The 16,165-nt window shown below is 37.1% G+C and overlaps 1 protein-coding gene across 4 annotated transcripts in view; it reads right to left on the bottom strand.

Moving 5' to 3' along the window:
- Positions 1-352: 352 nt before the first annotated feature.
- SENP6 (SUMO specific peptidase 6) overlaps positions 353-16,165 on the bottom strand; it is a 64,431-nt gene continuing 48,618 nt past the window's right edge. For 3 of the 4 annotated variants that reach the window (XM_065730918.1, XM_065730919.1, XM_065730920.1), the window contains 12 exons: positions 15,719-15,898; positions 12,786-13,012; positions 12,098-12,204; positions 11,892-12,008; positions 10,897-11,019; positions 10,565-10,657; positions 8,710-9,143; positions 5,730-5,833; positions 3,962-4,050; positions 2,418-2,486; positions 2,186-2,336; positions 353-897 (listed from right to left, as the gene is read on the bottom strand). In XM_065730918.1, coding sequence (XP_065586990.1) covers positions 688-897; positions 2,186-2,336; positions 2,418-2,486; positions 3,962-4,050; positions 5,730-5,833; positions 8,710-9,143; positions 10,565-10,657; positions 10,897-11,019; positions 11,892-12,008; positions 12,098-12,204; positions 12,786-13,012; positions 15,719-15,898 — 1,904 coding nt within the window. In that variant the 3' untranslated portion in view covers positions 353-687. Of the gene's footprint in view, positions 898-2,185; positions 2,337-2,417; positions 2,487-3,961; positions 4,051-5,729; positions 5,834-8,709; positions 9,144-10,564; positions 10,658-10,896; positions 11,020-11,887; positions 12,009-12,097; positions 12,205-12,785; positions 13,013-15,718; positions 15,899-16,165 lie in introns of those variants that run through there. The other variant, XM_065730921.1, reaches the window with a different exon arrangement.

The following is a 16,165-nucleotide window of genomic DNA, read 5'->3' as shown; positions in this document are numbered from 1 at the left end:
GAATAGTAATCTCTGGTCAAAGAGCATTCTCCCCCTTCCCCTAGCCCGTCCCACTAAAGCAAGTGTGGAATTTTAATTGCAACGCATATCTTTGAAAATCCCAAATCTGAAGCAGTCCTATTAACTATTACACTGCCTACACTTAGATACTGCGAGGATGGGAATCACCCTCACTGAGGCCATGGTACACTGAGACACTTACCCATATTACTGTTCGTAGCGCAAGCAGAATAATCTTGTAAAGGGCAACTAAATAGGGTCAAAATATGAATTATCTTTCTACCAAATCATTCCCTATGTGTTACGTAAGCCTGTGACATTACACCTTTACTGGAAAAGAAAAAGTTAACCATTTTATCCTATAAATATTTTCTTTATTTGCTTTATGTTTAGAAGTTGCTATTGAAGTTCTATTAACAGAAATACATAACAAAAGCTTCCTAACAAGTGGAAAAAAGTAATTACAAATGCTGAAAAAGTTGGCCTCATTAACATATGTACAGACTTGCTTACTTAATACACATCTTTGTGGAAATTAAATCATTTTATGACACACATTTATACAGGCATTAAACATTCCCAAGTAACTTTGAGCAGAGAATACGCCGAATCTTTTATTTAAGTCTGGGCAGACAAAACGCATATTTCAATTTTGATTGTGGAGCTAACATGCAACAGATACAACATTCAGTCTGAGCCGCTGTTGAGAAGTTGTTCTGTTTTTTCCTGCAAAGATCTTTCTGCCGAAGCCGGGTCCTTTTGTCCCTTCTTGTCTTTGCTCTGCTGTTCCTGCAGCTTCAGGATGATTTTTCGTATCTCCTCTCTTTTGGTTTTCATTCTTGGACGTGGAAACCAGTCTGTTAAGTTCATCGGTAGCTCAAAACTCAGAATAGGATTCTGAAAAGACAGTTGGTTTAGGTGTTAGTGAGCAGTTACGACCTAAAGAGACTGGAAGAAACCAGCTTGGGGAAGTGGGCGTTCTTCCCCACCTCATTCTCTCAGCATGAAACAAAACCTATGCGGTTTGCGTTCCCCCGTACGCGTACATCCGAGGTCAAACAAACCGAGCCTCAGCAGGGCCGCCAGCACGCCCCGCCCCAACGGCGCCCGCCCCGCCGCGGCACCTCAGCGCCCCCTGGCGGCCGCGGCCGGAGCCCAGCGGCCAAGGCCTAAGATAGCCGAGCACTGCGAAGCGGGTGCAGGTTTGACGTCCCATTCGGGTCACTGCTGAGAGCCCTGCTCCTCCCTATCTGACAGAGCCGGCGGGACTGAGCAGGCCGCCCTAAGTCAGCGGCTGGTTAGCAAGAAGGAAGGCTGCAAGATTCTCCAAACTTGATTGCCCCACACAGCCCCAATGTATGGAGCAAAAAGCTCTCTAGCACTCCCTCCAAGCTCTGAAGAAAGGTGAAAGTGTGTTAAACGTTTGGGCTTCATTTTGCACGCATACACTCTTAAAGCCTTGCTGCTCTCTCATGAACAAAGGGAGTGTTTGTGGACCAGAGAATAAATCACTAGCTTTCTCAGGAAAGGTTTTAGGAACAGTGCTCTAAAGCACGATGGATTGTAAATGGGGTTAACAGGCAACACCCCACTCAGTTTCTCCTCCCAGCCTGATGGAGCTCTGCCCTCCACTTCTGAGAGGAGCTTCTACCTGAAGTCCGAGACAGCTGAAGTAAATAACAGTTCAACCCTTTCCTTCAAGAGAACCACGATTTTGCTTCTAGCAGCAATTACTCACATGCTTGAATGAAAGCTCAGGAAGTCTAAACTACCTGTATTACGTTAATGAATTTACTCAGTCACCTTTCTCAGGCAAAAAATAACAAGTTTTTCATACCACACCTTTGTTTTACATTTTGAACTCAAATGTGAACCCTTACTGCGTAATTCTAAAAGCACTGTAGCAACACAAAGGAAGTCTCTCAAAATATTTTCCCAACATTTTCTCAGAAAACTCCACAGCTTTCAATACCTGATACGTGCGTGCAACTAAAAACAGTAACTAGTTTATTTTCTGTAAGTATTCCTTATTTTATAGATATTAACATATTAATTATTTTCTAATGTACAATCTAATAAACAGCAGTAAAAGCTGCACTAAAGGACCATTTGTAATTACAGCAATTTCAGCAGGACACTTGATTGCTGCAGGAGACAAAACAAGCAACTACACAAATACACATACCTCAAAAAAGCTCTCTACATACTGCAGTATGTACACTCCACAATCACTGAAGTTGTTTTGTTGCGGCACTTTGGGGTTGGAACCTTTCATGACATCTTTGGAAAAGCTTCTTTTATTGCCTTTCCTGACCTCCCATTCTACCTCTAAATACCTATGACGAAAGACCATAAAAATTAAAACTTTCTTCTTTTTACTTGCAGATTTTTGCAAAGACCACAGACATGAAACTTACTCCCGTAGTGTTTTCACGACATTTGACCGGGAAGGGCCTCTCAGTGAGTCCATAAGCAAAATGCAGGGCCTATGAGAGAACACAGTATTTTACAGCAGCTCAGAAAACACAGCATTAAGCAGCTACAAATGAAATTTTTGATGGGATGACTGAACAAATCTAGATCTATTATAAATGTTATTAAAGTTTTGCCAGCACTGTTATAATCCCCTAACTGGGATAGCTAAAATGCAAAGCTGAGTTATCTTTAGATTTAACTATACTCTAAGTACAAATAACTTGAGAACTCAGAGAACTCACTTTCAGACCAAAACCAATTCTTATAGGCAAAATCTAGTTACCTAAAAGCCCCTCAGGTGTTTAGTGGTATTTTAGAAGCACAAGGTATCTGGGACATCTGCAAGAAACTTGGAGAGAAGGTGAAGAACCCACAGACATTCTTCTGGAGTAGCAGCTGGAGGACAGATCAAGCACTCTACAGCACCTACAGATACTCTAGGGTTGCACGTTCAAGAAGTGCTTCCAATTACTGAATTACTGAATGTGAACTGCATACCTGATAGTCACCTATAAAACACATGTAATGTATTTGAAAGACTTCAAAAAAATAATGCATCTATAACCAAACATCTTCTCCAGTACTTATTCTGTTTGAATGCTTTCTTGGAGACTCGTATCACTCAGTCTAAAAGATACTGTGTCAGCAGTAGACATTTAACAATTAAATTGCACCGGTCACCTTACATGCAACAGTTGGATTTATGCACCGGAGCAACCTCATTCCAGAACTCAGAATCTCAGCATTAGATGTAAGGTGTATTTTAAGGAATAGATACTGATGATTTTTCACAAAGCTCTGCTTTGTGTTTTTTTTTCTTTTCCCCCTATGGTAACAGTGGAGTACTGAAGTGCCCTTAATGATTTGTGATATTTAAGTGTCAGAGATCTTGAGTGGGTTCGGATTTGGATTAAAATAATGACTGGGTGGGAAGTATCATGCATTGATAATCCATCGTCAACATGGGAAAAATTTAACTAAGCTATAATTGGAAGTTCATACCACTATCAAATATTCTTAAAACTCACAACACAGGTGGATTTTCAGTCTGTCACTACAATGCATCAGGTATACTATGTACACATCTCATACGTTATAAATTATTCCCATTTTCCTGTACTGAGCAGCCACAAAAGTTTCATTCAGGTTGTTTTTTTTGTTATTCCATCTTCATATATATTAGGATACATTTAAACATGATTCTGCAACTTTCTTTCTGCAGGAATTTAAGGGAAATATACAAAAGAATGGCCTCATCTGAAAAAATCTTTACTTGTTTGAAGCCGTACAGTTGGTGATACTACAAAGTACAGAAGATTCCCTCAGAGATAAGTACATGCTGGCTAAACTGTCTGAAGTTTTTTTTATGTATGACCCATACTTACTGTCTGAAATTTCATAAACATAAAAAACATAAGCTTCATAAAAACACAATTTAACTTTTTCAAACTATCTTAATATCCATCTTAACTGTTTCACTACTTACTGTTTGCAGATAGTAGGCTTTAGGTGCCACTGTCCCATTTCTGAATTACAGCTGTCATCTAGAAGGCCACCGTCATCACTACTGTCTTCCTACAAAAGCAACATGTTTATAGGTGTTTTAAAGTTAATACTATTTTTCACACCTAGAAAAAGAATGTATTGCTATTCTTTCCCTTCAAGACAAATAAAATCTAGTTTAATAAAGAAGTAGTAGCTTTCATTGAAAACCAGTCATTATTTGTATTGTCATCTTTTAGTCTGTCGCTGTCTCAATTCCATGCTGGAAAGACATAGAGTGAACAGTGCTATTTACATAATGACCACTGAAACTAGGAAAAAAAAGACCAACACCCACCAGCAACTGACATTTTCTAAGCACTGCTGACCTAAAAGCAGTGCATCTCCCAGCAGGTTATAATTCATATTTTAAGTATTTTCCCTTCCTAATGATTACTAGGATTTTAATTTTTATTTTTATTTGTAATTTTATGTATGTTACTTCTAGAGGAAATGAGACAACATCTGCAATGAACTCAAAGTTTGATTCCTGCTCCCGAATCCAGCAACTTGGTCCTCTGGGCAAGGGGAATCTAAAGGGAAAATGATATAACTGCATGTTGCAAAAACAGGCGTCATAAACCTGAGAATGTTCTTTAAACTTCTGATTTCAGTACTGATGGCTGATTTCCTACCCCACAGAGTTCACTATTACTATCACAGACCACTGCATTCAGGGGCAGAGATGCTTTCCAAGACCACAAACTACCACATCAGCACGGCTGGTGAACTTGCTTCTTTACTAACAAGCAGGATCCTATGACCAAAATCCTCATGTTACACCATTAAGATTTTATCATGTTAGACAACAGCTGCCTAGTTCCTAATCCACCTGTTTCTGTTGCAGCTCCAACATCATTTTTGGCAGATATGAAGGTGCATTCAACCTGCCATGGTTTAACATTTCTATACTTGCTTTGTGCATCTGGGAAGGTATCAATGACAGCTTCAGCCTGACCTAAGTTCTAAGCTATGCTGAAACCCGGGAACTTGGCATCTTATCATGCTCTCAAGGAACACAGCTGACAGTGCTTTTTTCATTGCCTACATGTCATTTATTTCAGCTTCTAAGAATCCTTCTTATCATTTTCCATAATACTGAACATACTGAACTTACACTTTATAAGAAACAAGGCTACGGAATCGTGCCCTCATACCCAAAACTGAATCAACTAAGGACAACAAATCATCAGAGACTTTACACGTCTCTAAAATCTAAGTCTTTTAATGTCAACAAGAGCACTGCCTGATTATAAAAACATTTGTTTAAGCATGGCTTGGAAAAGCACCAACTAAACAGAACAGCACAGTAACATCTACTTACAAATACTTCTGTTTATGTCCATAAAATGTAGCTGAAATAAGAGTAAATTGTTCTTGGGTCTGCTATGTAAACATAGGGTTTGGAAAGATGAGAAAGTTGTTCATTTTCAGAATTTCCACTAAAATCACTGTGTAATATTATCACTATGCACAAGACTTACAGCATTACACAAAGGACCAGTACAGCAGTTTCCTGATAGTTTCAAGAATTAATTTACCATTTTCTCCTGTCAGTTAATTCATAATGTTTCTGGTCAAGTAATCAGCGCTTTGAATTTGTAATTTGTAAAGATATCTAGCTTTAGACAGCACTTACAATATATATACTGCCCAATCAAAACACAACACGGTATTTTGCTTTTCCTAAATGAAATCTTTGAACGTTTTACCTGGTTATCTTGGTCTTCAGAAAAATCTATAAGCTCATCTTCATTTAGTTTACCACCCTCAGCTGAGTCTTCACTGTAGTTTAGCCTGATTTTGTGCAATCCATCTGTACAAATCACAGACAGTACAATTGCATATTTCAACATCAAATGCTACATCATCACTGACAGCCAAACTGATTTTAAATACCTCAAATTATATAACAGTCATTCACAGTAAGCATGATACAGCTGGCGAGCAGTATTTTACTCATGTATATAAACCAAAAGTGAAAAGTTTATTTAAAGTAACGCAGCAAAGATGATCTTACTCTGTGAAACATTAAAAAAAAATCCAAAAACATCTAAAAACTGAGACTAAAATACACCATCAGATTACCACTTTATGGCAGCAATTGGTCCCACTGCCAAAAGACCAAAAGAAGCAGTCCCGTTCTGTCCTGTTTTATTCCCATCCCTAAGTGTTTCCTTCCCTTCGAGGAAAAATACATCCATGCACAGTAAACCAGACTACAAAAGTCAGCCAAAGCTTCGTATTTTTAACTTGGATCAGCTCCTTGGTCAGATTTCCTGTAGAGTTTTATGAAGACCTGTGCTGGTATAAGGGCAGCTGATGAAAACACTGCTAGAGAGGGCAAATTGCAGGATCAGCTCTTCTGGAAACAACTGCTTAGAAGATTTGGTGAAACTTCACTATCTGCTACACAAGCATTCACAAATTCACTACCTACACCTCTACATATTTAGCTAAGTGAGAAACAGAATCAGAAGAACAAAATAATAATGAATATGTAAAAAACAGTAACGAATGTATCTGTGAAGGACCGGACTGCTAGAGGCTCATACTTACACTACCTTTTAAGTCCTCAAAACACATGCTGAAGGGAAAGCTAATGAACTAAGTGGATATAAGTGATAAATGTGTACCTCATGCCACCAAAACCTGGGATCATCAGAATAAAACTTTCCTAGAAAATATTTGTATAATGTATCTAAACAATCACAAACTTAAAGTTGTTGTTTCTATTGGTACTGAAGTAACAGTATCCTATCAGTTACTAAAGAAAATCATATTTCTGTAAGAACAGTAAATAGGACAATGAACTAGCTAACAGAAAATCAGAGATTTGCATTTGTTGAAGTCTGGAATGAGGTTACTAGTGGATTTCCACAGGGACAAACTTGGAAAATAATCTTACTCACTATCTTTGAAAAGACCTTAGCACAGAAAATAGGCCATATATAGTAGAGTGACATACTGCTGACAGTCCTAAAAAGGAAGAGTCGGTATCAAGAATAATCACAGATCATGCAAGAACTGAATGACCTTTCTACACTGATCAATAAAAAGGGGGTTAGTATTTATATTTTGGATGGTCTCTTCAAAATTATTTTGGCATCCACTCCTACTGACTTACAAGTCCAACACCAGAATGCACTTTGAGATCAAGACTTCTATCTTTAGGCCATGCATAGTAGGCATCTTGGGCAAAGACCATTAAGTGGAGCGCATAGATATGGGTTTGGAAGAGTCAAGAGTTAAGACTCATGCCCTTCTAGAGGAACAGCTGAAGGCTGGACAGAATATCCAAGGTTTACATTCCCATCTTCCATCTGACTGTAATGGGAGTTTAAGTTCACTATCTAAATTTAGCTGCCTAAACATATGCTTAGTGTCAATCTCAAACTGAATCTCCCTCTTCAACCAGGATTGTGACCAGTAAGAATGTCTGCGTTAATCAAAGGATGCATCATCTGCCCTAGATGGGAAAGGAAGTGTGGGTGTTTTAGTCTTTGACAGAATGACCACCAGTCAGGCAGCAGTACAGCGCAGGCATTTAAAAGGAAAAAAAAGTAGATAAAATGTATTTCATAAAGAACATTCTCACTAATTACAGACAGTAACAGGAGCAGCATCCAAGATAGATAAGTTCATGTACAGCAGTGATATCATATACTGTAACAATTGCAAATAATGAAAAAAAAAATCAATTCAAGAAAGATCCAGCTCCTCTCCTCCCTCCCCACAAAACAAACAAAAAAGCTTTTAGGAGTGGCAGTGTTATCACAGAGGAATAAACTAGCTGGGAATAGGTTAGATTAGAAAGTAGGAAAGGGTTTATACCACAAGATGCTAAAGTTACAATGGTCTGCAGTAAACAGAATAGGCCGTATGATTGATAAAGACTTCTCAGACTGTTCAGCTATCAGCTACACATAAATTAAGTCAGTGCCTGACGTACAAGTTTTCTCACCATCAGATGTTTTGTACTTTATATCTCAAGGGAATCCAAACCTTGCTGTGAATGGAGCAAAGCATTTTCCCAGTTCTCTAATTTGTCTTTAAAATTACGTCAGTTACTCTGTTAGCTTTGGTACAAATGCTGCTCAAGATGAATGCAACCACTGCTAACAGCTTCCACAGAAGTGATGCATGGAGAAAGCCTCCCTAAATGTAACAAGGAAGGCATGTGTTTGATGGTTTTTGCTGTGGGTTTTTGTTTCTTTTTGAATTTTCTTCTCAGTCTTTCTACATGCTTTCTATCAGGACATTAAAGAACTTACCTGCTGAAGCAATACTTCAGAATGCTAAAGACACTGGAATTAAGGTTCACCTTAATTCAGCTGCCCTGAATAGATAGATTCATTATGAGGGTTAATGCTCAAAAGACCAGCAACTACTATCTTTTTCTTAACAATTCCAGTTTCGTCTGATTCAAAGTAGGCGACATTTAGAAAACATTTTGCATGAGAACGTGTCACCTAACTGACAAGTTCACCTGTCTCATCTCCAGTCTTATGTGGCAAGAACAAAATCAAAAGCCTAAGACACTTTATATGCGATGACTGTAAATTACTCCTAATGCAAGCATTCCAACTCTAGACATATAAACTTCTCATGTTTACACAACTGTAAATACAGTAACAGATATGAAACTTTCATATTTTTCATTAAAATATGTGCATTTTTATGATTACATACCCATGGATTGGCTAGCAGTTGTGAATTCACCCTGTATACCATTTTCATCTGGAGTCCTATGGTCCAGTCTGTGACACGTTGGTTCAACAGTATTAGGTTCTTCCACATCACTGTCTATTTGATTTAGTTTTTTGAAGCCACTTTTTACCCTACAAGGACTTCTTCTACAACATGAAGATTCACTGTCCTGCGTTTCAGTGTTTGAATCAGTTAAAGCTGTATTATATTTTTTGGTCAATGTCTTCTTTGCTGTGGATTTAGAAGGCGAATTTTGCGTATCCAACTCATTTGGCAAAGGAGATGGTGTGTTGCTCTCTCCGTCGGAAGAGAAAGATTTTATCTGTGCTGCAGCATTTTCATGGTAGTGGGGATTGGGTTCATATTTGGGTTTCTCTAAGCCAGGAAAACAGATTACAGCCAAAAACCAGTGGGCACTGCAAAGGAAAAAATAAATTATTAACAAGCAATTACATCAACGCTGTTAAACCCTAAAGCTGGTAAAAAGAAAACAAAATGTTGTGCATATACATGCACACACAAAACTGAACCCTGCTTCCCACAGCCAAAGATAGACTGTAATAGCTGTTCACTTTTCTGAGCAGATTTTACTCAAGCCTTCAGAGTTTTCTGTTAAGATCATTCCATGTCAGCAGTCACTAACAAATGTATTAATACGGCGCAGTTAGCTGAGAACAGGTGCTAGGTATTATTTCAATTTGATCACTGTTTATATCCATCTTTCCCTCCTTTGAACAAAAAGTTATTTCTTTTTGAATATTTATCACAGAATGAATTAAACTCTAGAGTTCACTTTATGGTTATATAAGGTTTTCAAGAATTTCAACATTTCTGGTAAAAACAGGCAACTCAACAGTGACATGTTCCTGCTGTATATGACACTTTCCATTGTTAAAAACAATCCTGTCACCAGCAAAGAAAAAGAAAAGAAAGATGGCAATGCTATCACCTCAACTCTGTTGTCCTATTCACCCTTCACAGAACTACAAGGAAGAGAACTGACATAACAGTTTCAGGGTCAAATATAGTAGTCTCCTGCAACTCACAATAAGATATGAAGTAAGTTTTGTCCCACTTTCATCCTCATCTTCTTGTCATTTCATCAGGCTTGACTGACTTGCCTCTCAAACAGAACTGGAGCAGCAGGAAATTCAGGGATTGTGGCATTCCAAGTACATCTACACTGACCCTATTTAGAAATTTTCTGAAGGCTTTCTGATTTCCTATACCAATTAACAAAACAGAATCTAACTACATATTATATGCAGATGAAATCACACTTTATTGTGCTTTAGAAAAAAGAGCAGTAGCTATTAAAAAATTAGATGACTATGAAGCCTAAATTCCATCAGAAGTTAGTGGCAACTAAAGTTAAATGCTCTTCAAAAGCAGTAAGTGAATTATGGATGCATTCTGACTTGAATGATTAACCACACCTAATACATGAATTTATTGCAAAACCCTGGAATATGGGTAAGTCCTATTAATATATACCTTATGTACCAGTTATGTAAACAAACTGGCAATTAACCTGAATTTAAAAAGAAAATAGCTTGTAATTTTAGTAACTAATTATTTCCACTGGAGTAAGAAGTGTTCAACAAAGGACTGTGACACTGTCCACTCACCATCAAGTCACACATTTCAGTCTAAGCTAATTCTTCCATAGATTAATTCTTCCCACCTCCAGTTATTGAGTTCTTTGAGTGAGACCATTGGAAAGAGAAATTTATTCCCTTCATTTTTAATTTCACATCACACACTATTACAACTTTCTATTTTAGAATGCAAGGCCTAAGCTTTTAGCACATATTTTCAGTAAAGAAAATTCACTTACGCTTCATTAAGAGGAACAAAAATGAAATCTTTCTCAAAAATGTCAACGTGACGTGTCCATGTTTTCACTCGCCCATGCCGTTTTTGTTGTATTCTGCAAGAAGTAACACAGATGTGATTTGTGGGATGGTTTATTTGCATTAAAAGAACACCTTTCCCTGTATTTTCACATTAACAGTTCCTAAGGATTTTCAAGGTACATTCTGTATTTGTTATAGATCTGGATATTTCCTAGAGTTCTGTTTGTATCATAATACTTCCTGTAAGGAGTTCATCTCTTCTAATCTTCATTGTATTCAGCTCTCTGTAATACAGACTTAACAACAGACTTACGAGAGGTTTGAAGTTTCATGAACGTTTCTTCTTTCTCTTTGATTAAGGCGTTTATAGAAGAACGAGCTGAACACGTGTATTCTATCAGCATCTTCTTTTTTCAGTTTTTCAAGTACCAAATACCTAATTCGTTTAAAAAAAAAAAGAAGTTACAGAGGTGCTATCAGAAAACAATTCATCCCACAAGGAAAAAGGACAGCCAAGAGCACAACTCTCACAAAACTGCTGCAGCCTCTGACAGAAGTGAAAAAGTTATAACAGTATCAGGGCTAACTAACCAGAGGAACTTGTTAATGTACTGTGTCAGCAGTTCAAGGTATTAAGCGCTCTGCTAAAAGAAAAACAAAACCAAGTTGTTCTGCTCCTGCTGTGCTTATTTTTATAATATGACAAAAATACTTTTCCAATGAGTTTCTTAAACACACATCTAGGAAAGAGCCACTGAATCTCCAAACATTCCCCAGAGACTGGTGCATTGCTTTTCTTTTCACCTTCAACACCTTTCAGTGCATTTTAGTCCTCTGAAAATTACATGCAGACTCCTTATGCACAACATAAACACGGCAGAAATGTAAGCATTTAATATGCTTCTAACCTATGTGGCATCACCTGACACCAATAGACTGATTTGTTAATCAAAACTAATGATGTCCTAGGGAACACGATTACTTGGGTGTGGGATGGGGGGGCAAGGAGAGGAGGAAGCAAAAAAGAAACAAAACCCAACACAAGTGCACTTAAAAAGGCAGTTAAAACTCTGCTTCAGATGCAGAGAGATTTTAAGGAATCATTATTCCAAGTGAGGACAATGTCACTGTCAAAAGTATGATAGGAAACAAACTAAAATTTCTTCTGAAGATACAAAACAACCTTTAACATCAGTTACAGACAGTCAGTGACCAAGTGCTACCAAATGACTGAGAAAGTTTTCATGTCAGAATTTTTTAATTTTCAAAGGAAAAGAATACTAAGTACTGGTTTGAAATAAAACTTACTTTAAATAAAAATCAATAATAACATCATTTAAAAATTCTCCTTCATTTAGACAGTGGAGGTCTTCATTGGTCACAGAAATACCACCTTTGGCTGGAGGAGGTGGATAAACTATCAACCTGAAATGAAAATTACATTCAATAATTAACGTGAAACGCCAAAAAATAAAATTGGAATAACTGTCACAAAGCAAAAAGAAATATCTTACTTTTCTATGGGACCAATAAATACTGTATGTGGTTCTCCAATTTCTTCTTCATCATCAAAATATGGTAACTGTTTATTTCGTGGCTGCACTTTGGACTCAGAAGCAACCTTACAAGAGTAAAGTCAATATTAATTTGCATATCATTCTCAAATTTATAACAAAATAGTAAAGCTCTGAAAAGTCCAGAGGTGCAAAACCAACTGCTTTTGAGAAAGACCTGAGGTGGTTTTTTTTTCCCCTTCCCTGGTTCATTATTACAGTTATCTCTGTACCCATTTCTTGCAGAACAACAAAACTCTCAAATTCTCTGAATACAGTTTTTTTAAACAAAGCATTAATTAAATTTAACTATAGCACTGCAACCTAATTCTCATTATAACACTGTAATTTTATTAGTAGATGAATTTGGACACAATTATGTCATCTAATTACACTACGAATTTCTTACCCTTTTATCAGTTTTAAACTATGTTTTTTGGGGGCCAGTGTGCAATCCTAACAGTAAACTAAACATACTAAGAATTGTGAATGCACGGACTATTTCCCAGAGCCTCATAACCCACTACAGACCACTCTGATGGTCCTTATAAAATAAAGCAAGGAGTTGTTGGGGTGTTTCTCTAGACCCTTAGCATATTGGTAATCCAAATAACATAACAACTTTGTTCTAAAATGAAAATATAGTTACATTTTTAATTTTGTTTTCTCTATGAGAAGGACTTCCTTTGGAATTGTCTTCCAAGCATTTAGTAAATGCAACGAGTCTGCCATTGGCTTCTTCGAAGGAAATTTTCACAAAGAAATCAGAAATATTATTTCTAATACCAATGTCAGTGATTATTTTTTCAAATATTGAGTTTGCATGAGGATCAAGGCCAGTTTCAAAAATTAAAATGATATACTGTTCTTCTTGACCTAAGAAAAAGCAGAGAAAAAATTATTTATTTAGAAACAAAGTAAAACATCACATTTATAAACAGACTTAAAAGAACCATGAGACAACACATATGCTTTCTGCTAACAACACATGCACACAGGAATAAACAGCTATGCAGACAGACAGCAATCCCTACTACTTACACTTGAAAATTTCGAGTATATTCATATTCCTAAAGGCAGAAGTATTACACCTTATACATAGAAGACGTACTGAATGGAAAAAAACCTATTTCAAAATAGAAAGTTACCTGCTAATTGACAATAAGCTCTGTAAACAATACTTTCTTTTACTTGCTATGGTTCCTATGATAGTGTTCCAATATAGTTAAAAAATTACATATTCAGCACAATTCCCTCTCCATATAGGAAACAGCATGCATTAACTTCTCCATTATTCACATTCCACATTCTCCACTTCTGCATTAACACTGTAAGAAATCTAGAGTGGGTCTTGAAAATCAACAGAGGTACATTCGTTCATCTGTGGAAGTGTAGAACTGATTAACAAGTGTAGATGGGCTTTTGTGTTCTCAATACTGTTATAAAAACAGCTTGCAAAAAGACATACAGGCTCAATGTGAAACATACATTTGACAGTGAACTGAAACGTTGTAACTTAATACTGAAGAAAAAAAATCCTTAAGTATTTTTCCATCTACTCTCTATATAGTAAAGCACTCAAGCCCAGAGCATGCCCGGCCTTTCAGTTAATTACATCATAAGAATCACAGTTACAAAGGTACAAAGCACTGACATCTCCATGTCAGCTCATTCAGACAACAGATATTCACAGAAACAGTGACAGGTTGAGAAGAAAAAATCCTACTTTAACAGAAGGCAGCAAACAGAATGTGAAACATAAAACCACTGCTTAGAAACTACATTGAGAACAAAATGAACAAAGAACATTTTTGAGATGGCTTTTTCCAGATGTAAATGAAAAAAAAAAAAAAAAAAAGCATGGTGCATTTTCAAGTAGCAGAGCTAGGACTGTACACCACACATTAGAAGCACAAGGTTCTAACAAAATTACTCTTGCTGATTCCAGGCACACATGATTTGAGCATGTAAAAAGTACAAAAGCCTGTAATGGCAATTTCACAAAAGAAACACTTATTTTTCTCTGATCAGATTTCGGTTACCATAGAAACAGAAATCTCTTAAGGTTCTTTGATTCACTGGCAAAAGATAACAAAAATAAAAAATAAAAAGGTACACATCTGAACAAGGAGAGGAATTAGAGGTGTTTAACATATCGCTGATCAAAATCTTCCACAGGACAGAGGATCTCATCTCCTAGAACCAGAAAAGTCCTGCTTTCAGTCCCTGTAATATAATCAAACCAAAACTTTGCCACTCCAGGTGAACATTCTGGGAACAAAAAACCATCACTCTCTGTCATGATCACTTCTGCTACAGTGGCTTAGCTTCAACAGGACAGCCTGGCCTACCCCTTCATCAGAAGTTGGGGAATGAGATCACTTAGCTACTGTATCTGCTCAGATCATCTGACAAATAAACAGGCAGTAAGCCACTAAGAAGAATGAATTAGGCACCCAGTTACAGGAATAGTATTCAGGCTGCAAATTCCCACCTCACACAGCTGGCTAACTGCAGGGACCTATTTTTCTGTAACAGAGGTGTTTCAGGCACTTGCATAACCATTTCCTATTTTTAACTCAGCATGCATTGTGTAAATGTTCTTCAGCAGCCTGCCTCCCAATTCACTGCATACAGAATTTAGGTGTCTAACTGGGTTTGCTAAGTCTTATTTTGTGAACGAGGAACCTACACACTATTGATTACATGGTTATGGATACAAACTTCAAGCCGTTTCATTGCTGGGAAAGCAAACAGCAACTGCATTATCACAAGGCATTCTTAAGAATCAAGTACTACAAAGCTGTTGTGTGAGAAAATAGCTCAGAGCCATAGAGTCAGAGCAAAAATCTTGGGGTGGTAGAGAAAGAAAGGCTGAGAGATAGGGAAAAGAACAGATTTCTTCCCCCAAGCACATCAGGAAGTTTTGCCTTTGTTCACTTTTGACCCCAGGCAATTACAGGTGTCCACATGCCTGCTACTAGGACTGTTTGTATCATCCCCTGCATGCTTTCCAATTACTTCAGTAATTTTAACACTCCTTACAGCTTATACTTTTTACAGAAGGAGGATGAGCTTATTATAACAGTATTTTGTGTCAAAAGCACACAAATCTGAGATAGTTGAAGGTGTTCTTCCATTTGCATCTGAAAGCATTACGTGTTATACTGAGCAGCATCCAAGTATAAATAACCACAGAAATTAACCTTAAGTCCATCTGCTTGAGAGGAAAATGATGCCAATTAAAAAACTGAGTGTATACTAGCGTTTTAGACCCTCAAGAAAAACTGTTGAAATTAATTTTAAAATGTGTGAAGACAATACACTTACTTTCCAAGTCTACATTTGGAAAACAAACAAACAAACAAGCAACAATAACAACAAACAAACCCACACAACAGTGTCTACTCAAATTGTGGCCTGGAAGCAGAACAAAACAGAAAACAGAAGTATACATTCCAAAAATCAGCAATAAAGATATGAAGAGCCCTTGAAAATTTTATTCCTTAGTGCACTCAGTTATGATCCGAACATTAAAAGATCATTTAAAGTGAAACAGTTAATTAAAATCGATTTACTTACTGTCTCCTTTACATTCGTACCAGACGTTATCTTTACTCATTTTCAGCTGTTCTCTCAGGCTACTACATGTTGATGGTACTGTTTGTAGAAAAACTACTGGTAATTTTCTGACACTACACCATTCACATTTGGTAAGTTCTGAAGTTTTCAGGTTGATCTCTCGGACATCACTGTCTGATTCTAGAAGAAAATTGTGAAACTTTATCACAACACAGTCAAAATACATAGATTTCCTTGGTAATCTTCCCCTTGATTTTCAGAAGAGATCAGTATGTGCTCATTAATCATTAAAGGCAGTTTGCAAAAAACTAAAAGAAGCACAACTGATGCCCATTAAAAGGCAAACTTAGTTCTGATGTCATCTGGCAGGAAAGTAATCAGAAAAAACGTTTTCTTCTCACCAACTTTAATTCAGTCATTAGCCCACAGAAGAACAACAGAGAAAAA

This window comes from Cyrtonyx montezumae, unplaced genomic scaffold (assembly GCF_038088225.1).
Source record: "Cyrtonyx montezumae isolate F1298 unplaced genomic scaffold, pur_monq_1.0 scaffold_13, whole genome shotgun sequence".
NCBI lineage: Eukaryota > Metazoa > Chordata > Aves > Galliformes > Odontophoridae > Cyrtonyx > Cyrtonyx montezumae.
This window is presented reverse-complemented; position numbering and strand designations above follow the sequence as displayed.